The sequence below is a fragment of the Pempheris klunzingeri genome, chromosome 19 (genome assembly GCF_042242105.1).
Source record: "Pempheris klunzingeri isolate RE-2024b chromosome 19, fPemKlu1.hap1, whole genome shotgun sequence".
Classification (NCBI taxonomy): Eukaryota; Metazoa; Chordata; class Actinopteri; order Acropomatiformes; family Pempheridae; genus Pempheris; species Pempheris klunzingeri.
This window is the reverse complement of record NC_092030.1, coordinates 17198855-17218573: the sequence shown is the minus strand read 5'-3', so window position 1 is coordinate 17218573 and position 19719 is coordinate 17198855. Positions and strand designations below refer to the sequence as shown.

The window sequence follows — 19719 nt, the reverse complement described above, 5'->3', positions numbered from 1 at the left end:
GCTTCAACCAAAGTGGCGGAAGTTGAAAGAAAAGTGTATTTTTGTCTCTGCCTCGTGCAATATGTCTCGAGTGCTTCCCAGAGGACGTCTCACCCTTTTTGTTAGACCGGCTAAGTTGGAAGATCTTCAAACACAGTCAATCTTGGATAATTATTCAGCAGCTTATTGCATCAGTTTCATGAGTATATTGACATTCATAGTAAATACACAGTAAGTCATTTATCCACGTCTGTAACAATTGGGTGACCAAGAGCTTTGGCAAGACAACATGAGCTACAACCGATGCTGTTAGAGTTCCCATCCCTGATACCCTAGGGCCTTGGCCATGGAGTTTTGGCTGACAGCCTCTATACACAAAACAGGAATTGATGCATTTATTTTCCACAGTCACAGTGTGACAAAAGATATTTCCCCAGCCATCCGTAGTGTCTACATTATGTATGGGGGTGGACAGAATATACAGTCCCTCCTCCTTTCCTTCAACATCTTCCCTCTCTCCTCTGTAGCAGTCCACTCATTCAGACCCCACTGACAAGCCACGTCTGCGGCAGCAGCCACTGGCAGCATATCTGTGTTAAATTAGAGAGCAACGTCACCATCAAACAGTCCCTCAGCAGATTTATCCTAAGTTCTACCCTCAAGGCCTCAGAGCTGCACACCAAATTTTCTCTCTCTGCCTCTCTCTTACCGTTTTGTTTCCTTCTCCTCATCATTAAAACAGGGAGTTCACATGCATTAGTAAATAGATTTCCTCGGCCCAAAGCTTTTTAATGTACCATTGAGCTAAGTAGACAAGCCTCCTGGAGAATGTGGAGGTCTTGAAAAGCTCGTGTTTTTGACATCCCATCCATGTTGTAATTTGTGCTTATGTAAAGTAGGAAAAAACAATCTTACATTTAATATCGCTGCACAATCATGTGAAAGGCATTTGTCAGTGTGTGAGTGACCACAGTAGCCAGTCCTGCAGTCCTGCAGTCACTCAGCCACACGCTGCTTTGAACTCTTGTGGTTTGTTTTACTTGTATTTCTGGGCTCACATGTCATCAAAGACCCCACACTTTGCCCTTCCCCTTTAGAAAGACCTCCCAAGATGGTGCAGAGTGACATCCAATGAGAGACTCAGTTTGGTCTGTAAATGAGATTTGGGGGGGGCAAGACTGTAATAACAGAAGAGAGGCACACAGATATGCTCCTAACCAAAAACACACTTATTTTAAATCCATCTCTCCTTGGATTATCTGTCCCACTTTGCTATCTCCATCTGGAGTTAGAGCTACAAACTATTGCAAACAACAATAACCACTATCTTTGGAAGAGCTCCTCACTTTGTTTGAGAGGAACACTAAATGACGCACAAGTATAAACACAAATTTCGTGAGAGAAATGTGGAAAAGCATACAGCAGTTGACAAAACCACCAAAGCCAACATTACGTTCATGCTTTCGTGTCTGTCCATGCCCTTGCAGCTATCCTACAGTGATGTGTTCCAGTGTATTCCTATTTTCCACAAGTGGCTTCCTTAATGAAATCCATTATTCCTGACTGTGTGTGTATTTCTGTAGAGAGTACAATGAGCAGCAGAGTGGAAGGATGAAATATAGGTAGAATGAGCACTGGTAGAAAGGAGCTCTTTGGAGTGTGATCATGGAGGGCACCTCTTCAAAAAAAAAAAAAAAAAAGATGAAATATTATACAGAAATATTTTTTTGCCATCACATAACAGACAAGCAGAGTTCAGGCGGAGAGCAGCGCGCTGAAGTGCGGAGCTCCATGGCTGAAAGGGGAGGAGTACGAGAGGGCGAGAGCAGAATGGCAGGATTGTGTGGATTTGTCAAAGGATTCAAAGTGTGCAGCTCCGAGGGGAGCTTCACGGAAATCCCATTTCATTAATCCTGAATGAGCGGTCATTGATTCATTGATAAAAATGATTCTGCAGGGATGTGATGCAGTAATGATGATTAGCATGATCCTGAAACATCACGCAAAAGGGTGATCCTGCCGTTCAGCCACAGTTTGTGATGCATGCCGTTAGCTTTTCCGAGGGGCCGATGGAATGATAATAGTGTCGAGGAGGCCCTCAGTGGCTCTGCTGCCTCATATCACGCTCAGTCATCTTCACAGTCAGTAAAGTCAGCACATTTTTGCTGCCATTAAGTTTACTATGGCTCATTGGGGATTGACACTGCACACCATCAGTGTCATTGTAATGCCTTGTGAAATTTGAGAAAGATTCACTTCTTTATGCTAGGAACAATCATTATTACTAAATACTCTGTTTAAATGACCGGCATTACATGCTTGGAAGTCATGTATTATTCACTTCACCTCGCTGAAGAAGTAATGATTTTTACCCAGAAGTCTACACTTCATCAGGCAAAGGGATAATTGTTCCCCCTAATGGCTATGTGATCAATTTAGCTTTGCAGCCGTTATTCTATCTCATATACTTGACTTACAGGTCTGAAGTTAACAGGGCTTTATTTAGTGATGGGAGACACTGGTTGCAAGTGACCCCATAACTAGAGGCAAGAATTTCTTTACTCCAATAGTCAGTGGTGTGAGCTGATTTCAAAATGCACAGCAAAGAGCTCCTGACTGAATCACACTGTAGGCTATGAGGGAGTGATGGGAAAGTTTAATGAGGAGACTGTAAAACCGCATGCCTGTGGATTATTTTTCTATGCATCGAGATCTTATTGGTGTTCTCTAGAAAATCAGTGCAATTATTGTTATCAAACCATGCTGAAGCCATTTGAGAAACTTTGAAATTAAAAAAAACTATTCAAATTATTGTAAGTTCTCTGATATCCAGACGCTCGGTGAATACTAAAAGCCAAACATGATGCAGTGCAGCAGGAATGCTAAATATCTTCTTGCAGTAGCACACAAAAGCAGCTATTATTTTCTTTCAAAATGCATAAATGTTGATTAAAATTTAATGAATGTCTGCTCATTATGATCTTATGATGAATTTTACTTTGTAAACATCTTAGCAGTTGTTGTTTTTTTCTTTGTGGTTTTCCAAGAATGTTAACACTTATTACTTTGTGGTCCTCTGTAAGCTTTAGTCAGTCAGTTATTAAATTAGAGTGCCACATTGTATTATGTCAATTTTTCACTGTTTAATTTCAGAAGTTGCTGTTGCTCAAATTCAACAAGCACGGAGGAGGTTTTGAGGGTGTATGTGAGTCCAATCTGAGTCAGTGAGGTTAGAGACACTGCAGGTCACTGAGCTACAGCAAGATACAGGGCTGTTTTACTCTGAATACAGTCATGTAGTCCACCCAGACATAATGTCATTCTCTCACTACTGTGGATATTTTGTCTGATTATCATGTTGTATCATTAGGGACCGTCTGTAGCTTGTTTGATTTAAAATATGGCATTTGATGAGAGAAAATTGAATCAATAAACTGAGGAGAATTCATCAGGGATTTGGTGTATATACGTGTATATCGACACATGTTGCACATGAACAAATCCTTCAAAATGGTTTAAAGCTGTGAGTTGTTTTTCTAAGGCTTTCGAAACAACAGTTTGTTTTTAGGACATCATAGAATTGGTAATCTCTCCCACTTGGTGGGGGAATTGCTTTACTTCTTGAAGGTCTTTCAGACTGCATTCGGCTCTTATATTTCCCAAAGCAATTATAGTTGGGGTGAATTTAGTTGTCTTCTGCTCTCCATGGTGGGCTGTGGGGAATGTTTTCTTACCAGATAGGGCTGTGGAGTGGAGTGTTTGCGTGGAGTGGCTGCAGTTATGGTCAGAGACACAGCGCACTCTGCTGGTGATGAGAAGAACACCAGCCTCTGTGGTCTATTTGTGTCAAACCCAAAGCGTGAAAAACAATGACGAACACAAGCAGGCGTGAATGTGTGCAGAAGAAGTGTTACATTAACTGTTACACTCCCCTCTCCGTTTCAGGTGTGTGTGAGTGCTCCGACTTCACCACCGGGATGACCTGTGAGCACTGTCTGGATGGTTACTATGGCAACGCTTTGATTGGCACGCCTGGTGATTGTCAGCCTTGCCCTTGCCCGGACCGTACCAGCTGTGTCCAAATTTCAGAGACAGGACAGGTGGTCTGTACCAACTGTCCGACACGACAGACAGGTGAGATGAACCACCAACAATGTAAAACAATTTTCATGGCACCACACGCAGTAAATAATGGGGGTTTTGTCAAGAAATAAATTATTATAATACTTTCACAAGACAGCTTTGTACTGAAAAGACTGTGGCTAAGGCAGCTCATTTGCTGGAACTGTCCTTCTACAGTACCACCTGGGATTCACACATATCTGAGATTATAATTAAATTGTAACTTTGAGGCTTTGAGACTTTGAGGTGACACAGTGATGACCTCCAACAGTGTTCTAGCTGCCCTTTCCTTTCACCTTTACCTCTGTGTAGGGATGCGCTGTCAGATGTGTGAAGATGGTTATTATGGTGACCCCCTGGGACGCTCTGGGCCGGCTCGACCGTGTGTGAGATGTGAGTGCAATGGCAACGTGGACTTCAACGCTGTGGGTATATGTGACCACATCACTGGGCGATGTCTGAAGTGCCTGGGACACACAGAGGGCGACCACTGCCAACGCTGTCGACGGGGTTTCTACGGCGATGCCCTGAAACAGACGCCTGGCCAGAAGTGCAAGCGTGAGTACAGTACAGTAAATGTATTACTATGTTTCTAATTTATTTAGAGAAAGATGAGTGTGATTTTATTTCTGTAAGACAATGTTAAAGCCCCCCTCCATTTAAAAAAAACCGTTTCAATCATTGTTACTTCACCTGGATGTTTGACCTTCTCTGTGCATCATGATGTATGTGCAGAGACACTAGGAAGCTGTTTTCACATTAGCAGCTTAAGGGGGGAAATTGCTCTGTGCTCACCTTAAATCTCACTGTGTACATAAAGCATGACTTTGTGACATCACAGCTAGTTTGTGGAAAAGCCATATCAGACACAAATGAATCAAAGACGAATATTGTTATTTATCTGTGAACATGTTAGAAAGGGATGTTTTACAAATTACTGAGTCCTTACTCATGACATGCCATCAAAATGACTGTTAAAATTTAGATAAGGGCCAAGTAATAGTCTGAGCAATATTCAGAACCAATTCCATTAAGGAATATGTAGCCTTGGGTTCAGCTTTTAGAGAAACGCTGAAAGAAGTGCATTCAAATGGACTTGGCTAATCAGCTCAGGAGTTCATATTTGACAGGTGAAGCACTCTTGAGTCATAAAAGGCAAAAGCTGAAAATGGGGCGAACAAATGGATGTGAGTCAGAAAGATATGCAAAAAGAGAAAAGGAAAGTATTTGGGTGAATTAAAAAGGTCTAAGTGAATTAAATTGTGAAATAAAACTACAAAGGCAGACAGAGCCCCAAAGAGTAATGGCTGTGATGTGTTCATCCTCTTTAAGCCCCGAGTCGAAGTTCTGTACAGAACAATGTCAGAGAGAGATCCATGAGTCTCCCTGGCACTGTCGGTAATCTACTTCCATTTTCCTTCAAGCACCGCAGGTTCAAATCAATGCGAAGTCCTCCATGCTGAGATGATGTAATGCCATAATTTGAGATGATATTATTTATTTGTTTCTTCTAGCATGCAGCTGCGATCCTGCTGGAATCTCTGGACATGCAAATGAATGCCACCCTCAAACAGGAAACTGTCAGTGTCTCAGTCATGTGACTGGAAGGGATTGCAGTTATTGTGACGTCGGTTTCTTCAACCTCCAGCCAGGTGTAGGATGTGAAAGGTATAGAGATCACCTGTGAACTTCTAGAGGGATTTCTTCTATATACACACACACGCACAAGTGAGCTTACAATGTGAATCTATTAATGAGATGTTTTCTTCCTGCCTTCCTCAGGTGCAAGTGTAATCCAATTGGCTCATCATCCAACGCGTGTCATCCACTCACAGGGCAGTGTATGTGTCGTGCAGGAGTGGAGGGACTACTGTGTGATTCTTGCCGTGTGGGCTTCTTTGGATTCTCATCACGAGGTTGCAGAGGTACAGCACTTTACTTCAAGCATCACAACTCCACTCTGTACCATCCTCTAATTCTCTCATACGTTGTCTAATCCAGATCACACATGAAGGCATTTCTAACTCCTCACCTCTGTTCTCCCATCTTCTGCGGTCCCATCCCGCCGTCCTCTGTCCTCTCCCAGCCTGTAACTGTGACCCAATGGGCTCCATTTCCATGCAGTGTCACAGTAACGGAACCTGCCACTGTCGCCAGGGCTTTGTGGGTTATAAGTGTGACAAATGTGAGCTGAACTATTTCCACAACAGATCCACACATCAATGTCAGGAATGCCCAGTTTGCTATGGCCTTGTCAAGAAACAGGTGAGTTTATGGTTGTTTGTGAATGCCAGTGTGTGTGTGTGAGATAAAACCACCTTTACTGCCCACTAGAACCTTAATTTTCCAAATTCTACTCATAATGGCCTGCAATTACTGATTTTCTGGGGGTATGTGGCAACAGAAACAACTTTTTTGCTGTATGCGCCAGGCTAGCAATTCTCAATGGACTGAAAAGTTGCCATACCCAGTCTGGTATCCAGTTCATAATTGTGAGTACAATACCTGAGAAAATGTGCTTTAGCCCGTTATGCTTTGAATCTTGATTCTAATCATCGATGTCCACTTCCCCTTTACACATTTTATTAATGTGTGTTTACTGCACATATTCATATTTCTCATACTGTGTCTAGACTCTCGCTATTATGAGATGCAATTTGTTCTTGAAATAGCACAGTTCCCCCGACACATTTTGCTTTGTAGACCCTCATGACAGCCATGTGGCTCCTTTGTATCTGTAGATTGTGAGTAAACAGTAGATGTGCAGTGAAACAGAAAGAGACATTTGCCCTAATGATCTCCTGTGCTGCTTCTTTGTGTCTCTTTAGATTTGTTGCAACCCACATCTGTATACTAAGGTGCTGCGTCCGTGGGTTTGCCTTCTGAGGCCAATCCAGCACCACTGACATGTCTGTCTTTTCTCTGTACATATTCTTGTTCCAGCTAAAGTGGCTCTGTGTTCTCTCCGGACCAGCTTGTACCTGTGCGAATGCATGCTGTGATTTCCACAGTGTTAGCAATTCAGTGAACATCCCAAGCCTTGTCTGCTCTGAACACCTGCAATTACTCTCACTATCCTCAGTCTCCCCCAGCTCTTCCTCTCTGCCTCTCCCACTCTCTGTCTTTCTGCTCACATTTTCCTCTGGTTTACGCACAGGATGAAAAGGACTAACAAGCACATAGAGGGAAAGTCTGAAAATGATGTGATGTGTGATCGGTGATCAGGAAAGATATCAGAAAGGAACTGGAAAACAGTGAAATAGAATAGAATAGATAAAATAATGAGAAAGATACTATGAATTTCAAGACAGGAATGAATCACTGCAGAGGAGCACCCAGTATCTTTTATAAGATGCATTAAAATGAATGGACTGAAGATCTCAACACCTTGGTTGCTAACTAATACGATCAGCAGCTCACGGATGTTTCTGCTACCATAGAACATGCCTCACAATCACACATGTGTGACATGTCTCCTGGCTTGAAAAAGAGGTGTGATCACACTGACATTACAGGGTTTTTTTTGTAGGTATGGACCATTAAACTGCCAGGGTCAACAAATTGGTGCCAATCACAGCACCTTTGTTCCATTTTCCCACTTGGATTCCATTTTCTAAGATGTCTAATCTGGTTATCTCCTGAAATGCTTTCGTAGACCACATGCTATGCAGAGAATAGTCTGAGTGGATGCTGATATGAAAACCGTATTCTATCCTTATCCTCTTGTTGATATTCATTTATTCATTGCTTTTGTTGAAATACTACATTTTGATGTTCTGGTGTACCAAGAACCAGAGTCCTATCTCAGACCCTGTGTCTGAATAAATAAATACAAATCTAGATGGATAGATATTTTGTTGTGGTATTTGTTGTCGCAGCCGTGTGTTTTTTTTGGTCTCAAAATCTGTATTCTCATTGACACCGTCAGTGATAAATCTTGGTGCTATTACAGGCAGAAAAGCTGGGGACTCGCCTGCAGGATTTGGAGAAGCTCTTCGCTCACTTTGATTGTCGAGGTAGATTTGCGAAGCAGCAACACCTGTTGAAGTATCACATGGCCAGGCTTTATGAGCATGAGCACCAGAGGGAGGATACTCTACCTAATGCTCTGGAGGATTTTCTAGCCTTCCAAGGTAACAGCAGCCAGAAGCCAAGATAATTCCACTTGGCCTGTCACTCCTCTTAATGTTTCCTATGTGGTCATGTGCGAGACAGTTGGCAGCCCCTGCTTTGTGAAATGCGAAGCTGGTTTATGTGCCCCTGTAACTATTGTGTCACATTTTGGCTGTGAGATGATAACGTGCCATATCAGTTCATACAAGACCAGCAAGCATGGCTAAGAAATTTGACATGAAACCGCCCCCAGTGTGCTGCAAATGGGATGCTGCTCTGTGTGCGCCTCCTCAGTGAGACACTGTTGCAGATACAACACAACAAAGCGATTAAATCAGGAGGCAGACAACAATACAAACCTCTCCCAATTACTTTAACACAATGCTGATATATCCTCATTATCTTTGGGGGGGAAAGGGCTTACAGGCTCAGCTGCACAGGCCAAATGGAGACAAATCATAACAATATAGAACAAGGCGCCGTGTGACCAACTTAATCCCTATTTATATGACAGGCGGTACATCTCTAATCCCTGGTTTATTATGATTATAGTTGCAATCAGGATAACAGTTGTCTAACAATCCCCCTCCCAACACCCACATACTTATACACACATACACACACATAGTTATCAGCCATCCACTTTAAAACTCTGGGTGGCCCAATAATGATTTAATGAGTATGTGGGAGCGACAGGCTCACTGTGGAGGCGCACAGAGGCAAAATAGCACACACTGGGGCACACACTTGTTATCTCTCTTATTTTATCTGTCTTTTTATGAGACACAAAGACAAAGAGACAAGTATGTCACAAAATGAAGCAGCAAACATTCAGACACACTGTACTAATTGTACTCCGCTCCAGACTGGCTAGTTAGACCAGAAACACCACAGAATACAAAGTGACACTGTGACAAAAGTGACATCTGGATAGAGATTCTATAGGGTTTTGATTTTTCTGACTACAAACAGATAGACAGGAAGGATGACAGACTGATTTCACAAAGTAAATGAGGGTGATGTGTTAAAATGCAGCGTTCTAGCCACAAAGACTTGGAAGAATAATATTCTTGGTGAAATAATCCGTGAAGGACTTACTGCGGTTTTATTTGCGTTGTGCTCTTTGTTCTTTCAGAGGCACGGGAGGCCTTCATAAAACAATTTTCCTTGCTGGAAGCTTCCACAGGCGCACTCTTAGCTCAGCTGCATGGCATTACATCTACTTTGAACTGCAGCATCAGCATGACAGAGGAAGGGAGCGAGGAGAGGAGGAAGGATGAGGGGAGCAGGGGTGTGTGTCAAACCTTCACAGAGACTATTTTCATGATCAGAGCATCTCAGAAACAGCTAAAGCGTGCAACACTGGACCTGGACAACATGGTAAGCAAATCAAACATACCGCAGCTTCAACATTGTGTGAATGTTCCACATAGTTAGTTAGCATATATTCCAGGTATTTCATTATGTAAAATGCTCTGGATAGCCGTAATTGATTGCATTAGTGTTCTCCCAGTCCACAAGCATGCTGATATTGTATGTAACGCAATTGATCCCTTGTTCTTATTATAGGATGCTACAGTTTACTACTCTTGGTGGAGGTGCTCTGTGCAGATCCACAAAGAATCCCCAAAGCAAAACAGTATTTCTTACCCCCCCCCTCACACCTCCACCACCCTCTTCCCTCTGAGTGGCAAATTTCTGCCTCCTAAGGAAAACCCAAAGAATGTTTGATGGACGCTAAAATTAACAACTTGTTCTTCACCCACCGCGAGGCTTTTCACTGTCTCTCCACGCCGCTAGCGGGAATCTATTATGGATACTGCTGCTGTTATTTAGGCTCGGTGAGATGAGAGAGCTAGTTTGGCCAATATATGGCTCTCTATTTCTGATTGTGTTACTGTGTGTGTGTGTGTGTGTGTGTGTGTGTGTGTGTGTGTGTGTGTGTGTGTGTGTGTGTGTGTGTGTGTGTGTGTGTGTGTGTGTGTGTGTGTGTGTGTGTGTGCACCCAGACACACTGTACCTCCATAGCCCTTATCACTTGGGTAAGCCTGAAGCAGCAGCAATTTAATTTCATATTAATAAGCAGTGCAGCCCCCCCCCCAAAATGAAGAAAAAATGCTTGAGTGTCAATTGTTGATTCAGTTTTCCCATTTTTATTAGCATTTTCTCAAATTAAATGTCACTCGGGGAAGGATTCTGCATTTGAATGTATACACATTACATTTATCAGGAGAAACTTCAGGGGATATATTTTGAGGCAGGTTTTTCCATTTGCCCCTGCTTTGAACCTTTTTTGATAACATGTACTTAAGTTTAGGGGTTCATTAGATGAGTTTCATTATATGCAAATTTAAAGCAAACCCCAGATCACCATTTTGAGGCCGGGCCATGACTGCTTTTCTGGACTACATCCAGGTTTTCATCACAGCTACCTCTCACATCCAAAGTTTGTCAGTGCTGGGTTTAAGAAAAAAACACCCCAGTCAGCTGTAGTGTTAAAAATCCCTCAATTATAAGATGAATTCTGTAGTTCACATGATTTGATTAAACATGTCCCTATGAAGTATGAAGTCCCTTCAATGCCAAACTGTTACTTTTTCATTTCTCAGACCTGCTTTCCTTCTCTGGCTTTCACTTAGGTCATTCCCTTTGAGGTGGTGTCAGGACCTAACAAATGGAACATAATGGTCAATGACTCACAGGTCCTAATGAAAAGGTAAGTCAGGTCAATGGACTTTGTGTCCAATTCTAAGAAAAGACCACTGTAGTAATCTGTGGAACTTCTACTCTCCTTGCTTCCTTCTTTTAGCTTGTCGCGTACATCATCGTTAAGCAACTGTGAATTAGTGTTGTGTCGTTCGTGAAGGATTTGTTCAAAAGAGCGAATTTTTTGGGAACTGACCTGAATCACTTCCTGAAAAGATCCATTCATTTCTCAGTGCAGTTTACAATGCATGGTGAAACCTGCAATGTGACAAAACAGGTGGCTAAAGTCTCAGATCCTTTCACTGCACGTGAATGGTTCATTGATTGGTCCACAGAACGTACTTCGCAGTAATATGAGCCGAGTGATAGTTGGAGGAATAAACATCCAGAATCAGGCACAGCAAGTTCAAGAGTAATGCCAAACTGTGGGTCAGTTAAAAAGGCTTAAAAGTAATTAAAAACCAGCGTTCATTTCTGATGTTCAGCGAGGAAACAGGATTCAATATCCTGAATCATAAACATAGTTTGGCATGTTTGTCAAAGCCACAGTCCTTCTAGTTCTGGAAGGAAGGTTCTTAAGGGATGCACCGTTCAGCCGTGTTTCAGTTCAGAGAGTGGGACTGCACAGTCAGGGCTCCAGTCAGGCGTTGAACGATCCGGCGAAGAAAAGTATTTTGAATAAATCTTTACTATGAACTGATTCTAGTGATATAGGACACTGAATAGAACTGCTTTGCACATCACTACTTTGAATCGATGCTGCTCAGAGTGTGCAGCAATGTTCTGTGGTGGCTACAGAAATCTGGACCAGAGAGCCAGTGAGGGGAAGTCATCGATGCTGAAATCCATTTCATCTTTCCTCAGGCAGTTGTAATGCTCTGTTATTCTATATTACTTACTTTCTCTTTTTCCTCCTCCTTCCACTTTGTCTTCCTTATTTCTTGCCTTGTAGTCACAGAGAAACGGCAGACCACATTGAGGCCGTAGCCAGCAGGGCAGTGAGAGCCTCAAAGCAGACCTTCGGTTTCCTGATGGATCTGTTGCAGGACAACTCCACAGAGGAGTACATCAGGAACCTAACGGAGCAGTGAGCACAACAACCAAATCCAAACACATTCCCACCCAGACGAGCACAAGGAGAGAGAATGTCTCCCTTTCACATAAAGCATTCTGTATTGCAAAATCCCAACAAGCTACAGGACTCCCTGGATTATTTAACTTGTGCAGTATATTTCTAACAAAGTGCACCTATCCCTGTATTACAGCTCAAGGTTCTCTTCTTCACGGTGGCCTTTTAAGGCACATTGGAGTTTAGGAGTAAGACATTTAGCCACAGGGGGACAGCTTCTCTCCACTGTAAGCCTATTGCTTTCTTGGATTTGCAGCATGCTCGCTGCATCTCCTAGCGTGTGATTGCTCTGAGGATTATCCCAAATGCTAGACAGAATGATGCAAAAAGCCCTCCGGTGGCCATGATGAGAGCAAGAAGCGAGCAACTCAAAATTGATTACCCCCTTCTAACAGTAGTCAGCTTGGCGCAGGAGAGTTCTGTTAATCTTTAAGCATGGCTGTACAACAGTGTGTGCATGAGTATACACGTGTGTGTTTCCACTTTGTAGGATGTAAACTGAGTAGTTTATGCGCAGATGGGCAGCATAAAATTACATTTCCCGCATATATTTTCCCATGTGTTTGTACTTAAGAAGATCGGATGCATTTTAAAAGCAGGGCAACTATCCAGTCAGAAAAATGACAAATGTGTTTAAGCTGTCACTAACAATAGGCCTCACATAAGACTAGTATCTTTAACAGCAGCAAAAGCAGAAGTAGTGTGACATTATATCACCCCAAAAGTGTACTTTTACTTGTTACTGTTCTTAAGTATAGTTTTATGGTACTTCCCTTGAGTATTTCCACTTTCAGCTACTTTATACTTCTAACCCACTACATTTCGGAGGGAAATATTGTGTTTTTAATGGCACTCGATAAGATGAAAGCAGCACTAATGGGTGTGGCTCAGAAGCGTGCTGCACTGCACCTGTAACCACACTCAACACTGATGTCACAGGGTCCTGACGTAAACATGTGCTTCACTGCAAAAAGGTGAGAAGTTAAACTGCTGGAGGTTTTTCAGGGTGCGTTAAATAAGTTGTTCAAGATTAAAGCAACCTTTTTGGCTTGTCACGTCAGATGTCTGAGTCACCAAAGAGGGATTATCCCTCTAAACGATGCAAAAAACTAATGTACAGTAATTAATAATGATGTATCATTCACAGGGCATATTTTTTCTGCAGATACTTTTAATACTTATAGAGCAACCGTAACCAACTAGTTTTAGTTTCCTTTACTTAACCGGACTGTGTGGGTATTTTTGAATGGCAACTATAAACATCCTCCAGCATTAGAATGTACTGTAAAATTCATTATTGTAAAAAAATATTTTTAGCAAGAACTGCATGTGCTTGTCGGGAACACAGGATTTCAAGAAGGAGCTAAAGTTACACACACGGGGGTTGTTTTTGCGTCTCTGCTCTGTTGAGGCAAAACAGATTGGATATCATTATAGCTGTGGAGGTGATAAAATGACACTTTAACATCCAGTGCTCTGTGGATAACATCTTTCATGAATTCATCATGCTTTCTTTACACAATGTCGCCTTCTCTTTACTTCTCTTTGCTCACTTATAACAAGCTCTATTGTCGTGCTCGCAGATTTATATTGATTTCACTATGACACAGTGCAATCCATTTTAAATCTTTCTAACCTAAGTTGTGAAATTGAACACGCTGAATAATGTGAATTCTATGTGAGGCTCTAATGAATCTGCAGCTTAGTAACTCTTTTTATCATCCTGACGCCAATAAATCAAATGAACAGAAGACATCCCAATACGAATAAAAACATTAATTTTAAACAGTGGCTATTACAATAAATTATATATTACTACATTTTCTATGCTTTCTATCTATTCTTTCATCTCAGAATAACACAAATGCAGCAGCAGAAGGAGAACCTGACAGCACAGGTGAATGATGTAGTTTCCAAACAGCTTGCCCTAGAGGAGGAAGCTGCTGGTTCAAAGGTTGCCTTGGGAAACATCACATCATCCTTACATCAGCTGGGTCTGACAGATGCCAGCCCATCACCACAGCCCGACCAAACACAGCTCAACCAAACACATCCAACCAACCACACTGCAGAGGTCAGTTTGGACAGCACCTGCAGGCTACAAATGGAATCTGAAGCATTATTATGTTTCATCATAGACCCATAAATTAATCATTTAGGATAGTTAAAACTTGTTTTATAGCTGCACATATATAAGAAACCATTCCGGCTCATTTAACCAGGCTCATATGCAAGTATCTCTCAATTTTTCAAGAGTGGGCAGTTAGCACCACTTCATGTTTTTTCTTAATTTAACATTTGGCAAGCAGAGGGGGACGCAGAGTAGGCACAGGAGAGAAGATTCTGGCAGGATTTGCTGCTCATGGGGGTACATGTTGTTCCAGAGGAGGGTGATTAACCACTGCAGCATCTCTATGCAGACAAAACACTGTGAAATGATACAGAAATAGGCTAATTTGCCCTGCGTAAATGGCTGAATGAAGGCAGAATCTTTTGCAAAAGTGATAAAGGAAGCAAAATGTTTTTTTTGTTTTAAGTGAAAGTGTCACATTTGTGTGTTTCTGCTCTCTGTTTAGTGGGGCGAGGACCTGCAAAAACAGACAGAAGAGCTGGACCAGCAAATTCGGAGCAAAGACAATCTCATCAGCAAGATCAGAGAGGACATGGAGCCTCTAAAACACACTGCCAAGAAGAAACTTGAGATGGTAGATGACATCAGTGAGGTGACTATATTTACAGCAACTATGACACTGATTTACATAAAGCCTTGACTACAGTCCGCAGAGGATGAACTCCTGACTCTTCCCTTTAGCGCCACCATGAGGTTGAGATTTGTGGTTTTGAATTAAATGTCTCATCGACTACTGGACGGATTTCTATCGGACTCAATAGAGCTGCTCATGCTCCCCTCAGGATGAATTGTTAAAATTGTGGGGATCTCTTAACTTTCCATTGAGCTGAGGTCAGGTTAACATTTCAATTTGTGAACAAGTATAGCTTCATAGACCCATCAGAATGGCTGTAGACTCTTTTAACTGGCAGTATGCTGTCTTCCTGTTTATACTACCTTAAAGCCTTGATGGTACCTGACTGTTGCAAGCTCGCCAAACACTTGGCTCCACTGGGGTCACATTTCATCCTGCGTGTCTCTTTCTCAAGCTGCAAGCTCACACTCAAGGGGCAAAGGTCATGGCTTTATCGTCCGTGGTGGCAGGGAAAGAGATGGAATCGGACGCAATCTCTCTGCACAGAGAACTAGAGCGTGAGTCTCTTCCTCACCACCTATCGACCCACCTGTCCAACTTTTCTGTTCTTCACTCTCATCACCTGCCATGCATTATTGTTATTGTTCAACGTCCAACTGAATTATTCCACTCTTATTCCACTCAAACTGAGAAGTCCTACATACTCAAGTATTACTGTAATAAATATGGCATTGCCATTGTAATGCTTTGACCTAATTGTCATGTATTGAATGCAGCAGCTGCTTCCATGAAAAATGTAATGAAGTGGAATGTTTTGATAATTTTTAAAGCATGAACTTAATGAATGAAATGTTGCCTGTTTATGACACAGGAGGAGATTCTTAAGTGGTTTTCTCTCCCCAGACTTTCATTGGAATAGTAAAGTAACAGGATGATTAATGAAAATAAATTTCCGCCAGTGGACAATGCCCTCCCATTTGAGTTTTATAATTCAATACAACCTTGAATCCTTCCTAAAGGACCTGTAAGCGTATTTTCTTAATCAGTTTTTTTACTATGAATGATGGAGTCAAAATTCTCCCAAAGTTAGAACAATTGGGGATTATTGCATGTGAGAGATTTGTGTATCTGGGATGTTGCCTGAGCTCCTCTCATCAGTTTGAAGTGGGGGTGGCTCAGTTGGAAATATGTGATGTCACATAAATCTATGTGCCAATCAGGATTTGGCAACAACTGGCCTGGTATATGATGACAGTTGGTGCGTTGTTTGTGAAGCCACACAGTCATTAAAGTAAAACTGCCAATAAATAATACATTTGGATGTGTTTTTCCTACTCTTAAATTTGATTGTTGCTTATTTTTCAGGCTGTTTAATCCCTTTCCTGAACTTTTTCCCAATTTTCTTTCAGATATGGTGAGGGAGTGGCCCCGTCGGCAGGTCCAAACCAAGGCTGCGATGAAGAAGGAAAAACCCCTGGGGGAAAAGGTTCTGGCTGATGTCAGGAAAAGGGTCTCAGAGATTGAGCAGTTGATAAAACCAGCTCTAGAAAACTCCAGCCTCTCCAGTAACACCACGAAGGAGGCAGAACTAACAGCACATGCTGTGGCAAAAGTACGTGTGCAGAGTGATCCAGTTTTTTTTTTTTTTGCAATGCCTCAAGAACAGTTGGATGGATTGCTGTGAAATTTGGAGCAGACATTTATCTTACCCCTCAGGATTAACTGTAATAACTTTGATGATCCCTGAAATTTTAATCTAGCACCATTAAATTTGTAATTTGTCTAGTACTTTGGTTTATGACCAAATAATTTTCCCTCTTTTCTTTGCATGCAGGAGTCTAAAGCCATTCTGACCCAGGCCAAGCATACCAGGACTGCATCTGCTCATCTTAGCTCCCATATAGACTCTGCTTTACAGCAGCTGGCTGTGCAGGAGACGCTAACTGACACAGCAAACTCCCAGATCACCTCAGAGGTACCTAATACATACATAAACACATTTCAACAGCGGATTCTATGCAAATGTATCTGTACTACTGGCTACTTCTAGAGTATGTCTTCTCATCTCCAGCCTGAGGTGTCCCTGACTAGCGTAAAGGAGGACATGGAGGCAGCCAAGCTCCAGTTAAAGGCCTATTCTGTTACACTAACTGAGCTAATCAGCAAGATTGGTAAGTCAGTCAATTATAGATGATTTTCACTGTGGTTTCTTATTAGTGCTCCATCCATCTGTCCGTTGTCTACACTGCTTATCCTTAAGGGTCACGGGGGTGCTGGAGCCAGTCCCAGCTGACTTTGGGCGAGAGGGTGGGGTACACCCTGGACTGGTTGCCACTCAATCACAGGGCCGACACACAGAGACAGACAACCATTCACACTCACACCTACGGGCAATTTAGAGTCACCAACTAACCAAACCTGCAAGTCTTTAGACTGTGGGAGGAAGTACCCAGAGAAAACCCACACAAGCACTGGGAGAAGATGCAAACTCCACACAGAAAAGTTCATGGTTCAAACCACAAACCTGCCAGCCAGCAGATTTGAACCTTGAAACTTCTTGCTGTGAGGCGAGAGTGCTAACCACCTCATCACTGTGCTGCCCTTATTAGTGTCCCATATCTATAAAAATCATAAATCTTCATTACACCTTAAATGTCAGATCACTAAAGAGCTCTGTGCTTTTCAATGCCTCATTTAACATGGAAATATTTCCCAGACTTTTATGCCCCCGGTAAAGCAAGAATAACTGCTCTTCATAGTGCCTAGCAGCATTTTCTTTGTGGTTAAATTTCAGTGTATTAAAATGATTTCGCTGTGTATTCCTGACCTAGTGTTATCTGACCTATTTGTTCAAACCCATTTCCTGTATAATGTATTGTGCAATTTGTAGAATTAACTAGAAAGGCAGGCAGCTGTGACTTTGTGGTCAATAAGTTAACATGCTTGAGGGAATAATGACCAAATCACAGTAATTAGGTCATCAAGCAGGCGGATCCACCACTTGGATCACCGATGTAGGACTGCCATTTACAAACTGTGATGCCCAAAAAAAACCTCTGACATCTGTGTCTGTGGTTTCCTGTTTGTCCTTCTGTGATGGAAATCTGTGAAACTGGTTAACTCGACTTTGAAGAAGTTTCTAGAGGGTGTTGTGTCTGAACAGCCAAAGCTTTTATTTTGAGGAGAACAGTTTTGAGAAATACAAGTGAAACACAGTGTAGGGAGCTTCTCCAGACACACAAGATTTACTAAGCTGAAAATAAGGTTTTCCCCCTCCCAGCTATATATGTGTGAAAATTTTATTGGATGTCGGTCTCTAAACAATAAGAAACTATGCTGTCTGTCTCTCTGTCTTGCACTGCCTTTACCGTTAAGAGAGAGAGAGAGTCTAATGAAAGAAAAATCCCTTCACACCATCTGTCCTGTCTCTCTTGCATGTCCGGAGCAGATGGGAGCGTGCCGCTGGAGAGATTTGACCGGATCTTGAACGAAACAGCTCGCAGGCTGAGCATGCTTCGCGGCAGCGTTGAGAGCCCGACGCTGGGATTGAAGATCCAGAAGCTGCACTCGGCTGCTAAGGAACAACAGAGCCGGCTGTCCCTCATTGAACAGGACTTACAGGAGATCAGGGAGGAGAGAGACAGTCTCAGGGACATCGCCTTAAACTTGCCTCAGTCCTGCCCTCAGGCCACAGGAGCAGGCAAAGGCTAGATACTGTAGAAGCCATTCATAAGACAGCTGAACATCAGGAAAGTCAGGGAGGATTTTGTCAATAAAAGGGGCCGTGGCCGTTTTTTAATCTGCTTCAAAAAAGTCAATGCTATCCTTTCACAGTCTTCCCTCTTTCCACCTTTTGCCCCAAGGTACAATTTATTTTCCCACTCCGGCACAGTGACACACATTTTCACCAAAAGCCACAGACTTATCCACTGTCACCAATGATTTATACCTATTGTTCCTCCTCCTCCTTTCATTTTTTTTCTTTCATTTTCTTCTCCCACTCACTTTTTTTTTTTTTTTACCAACAACATCCGAACTTTACTTTCACCGTGAATAATAACCAGCTGTTCTACACTGCTGAAGTGCATTGTCAGGTTTAGAATAATGCTGATTTTCCTTTGTGGGGGTAAAAGGTGTGTCTGAGTGCTCCTCCAGACTGACACATTCATTTACACTTGAGCTCTTTTTCATCAGCCTGGCTTAATTAACAATTAGTCCTCTTGGCCTCAGTGGGGTTCAGGTCAGGCTTCAACAGCACACAACCTGTGTTCAGGATTCTTACGGTGCCTACCTCTGTTGGTGCGGCTTCCCTTTCTCTCTGTGTCACTGTCAAATGGTCAAAAATCTCTTGTCTTGGAGTTATTATCCATCACATTGGTGACCAAAAGGTAAAAGCAAATTATCTTTGTATTCCAAATATTGATATTTACAAGACTCATGAAATGAACATTAAGTAAGAGACACATTTTTCTGTTTTATGAATACCGAGACAAATAGTCTCATCCATGTTCCCAGTTACCCCTCTACATAATTCTAACCATGTTTTGGGTATGTAAGACCTTCACATAGAAAACATTACACACTAAAGTATACAGGACCATTTTGCATACTCAAATGTCTCTATTTTTTAGTGGACACTATTGTAAAACACTGCAATGTACAATGGAATTGATGACGGAGCTACTTACAGCTGATAAAAATGTTGAAAATTGTAGATGGTGGTTCAAAGGATCAGAAAATCAAAACAATAAAATTATTATTGAGTCCTTGGAAAGCATTTTTGCTGAATTTTTCAAAACTGAATTTGGCAGGGCGTCAAAGGAGCTTCTAAAATGGTCAAGTACATTCATCTCTTGTTTACTAAAATAGTGTAGTGTCAACCCTTGTATATGGATCAGCATACAGTTTGGATTTATGACACTGTTGTCACAAGGACATTGTGCATATTAGTTGAAGATCAATACC

At 42.1% G+C, this 19719-nt stretch overlaps 1 protein-coding gene across 1 annotated transcript in view; it reads left to right on the top strand.

Annotated features, from left to right (window-relative positions):
- The window catches only part of lamc3 (laminin, gamma 3), a 95112-nt gene extending 75665 nt beyond the window's left edge, over nucleotides 1–19447 (top strand). The window contains exons 13-28 of the mRNA XM_070850425.1: nucleotides 3925–4113; nucleotides 4414–4659; nucleotides 5616–5769; nucleotides 5884–6026; nucleotides 6188–6366; nucleotides 8054–8234; nucleotides 9350–9594; nucleotides 10854–10930; nucleotides 11873–12007; nucleotides 13904–14123; nucleotides 14626–14772; nucleotides 15209–15311; nucleotides 16164–16366; nucleotides 16589–16729; nucleotides 16826–16925; nucleotides 18203–19447. Coding sequence (XP_070706526.1) covers nucleotides 3925–4113; nucleotides 4414–4659; nucleotides 5616–5769; nucleotides 5884–6026; nucleotides 6188–6366; nucleotides 8054–8234; nucleotides 9350–9594; nucleotides 10854–10930; nucleotides 11873–12007; nucleotides 13904–14123; nucleotides 14626–14772; nucleotides 15209–15311; nucleotides 16164–16366; nucleotides 16589–16729; nucleotides 16826–16925; nucleotides 18203–18465 — 2726 coding nt within the window. The 3' untranslated portion in view covers nucleotides 18466–19447. The remainder of the gene's footprint in view (nucleotides 1–3924; nucleotides 4114–4413; nucleotides 4660–5615; nucleotides 5770–5883; nucleotides 6027–6187; nucleotides 6367–8053; nucleotides 8235–9349; nucleotides 9595–10853; nucleotides 10931–11872; nucleotides 12008–13903; nucleotides 14124–14625; nucleotides 14773–15208; nucleotides 15312–16163; nucleotides 16367–16588; nucleotides 16730–16825; nucleotides 16926–18202) is intronic.
- The last annotated feature ends 272 nt before the right edge of the window (nucleotides 19448–19719 follow it).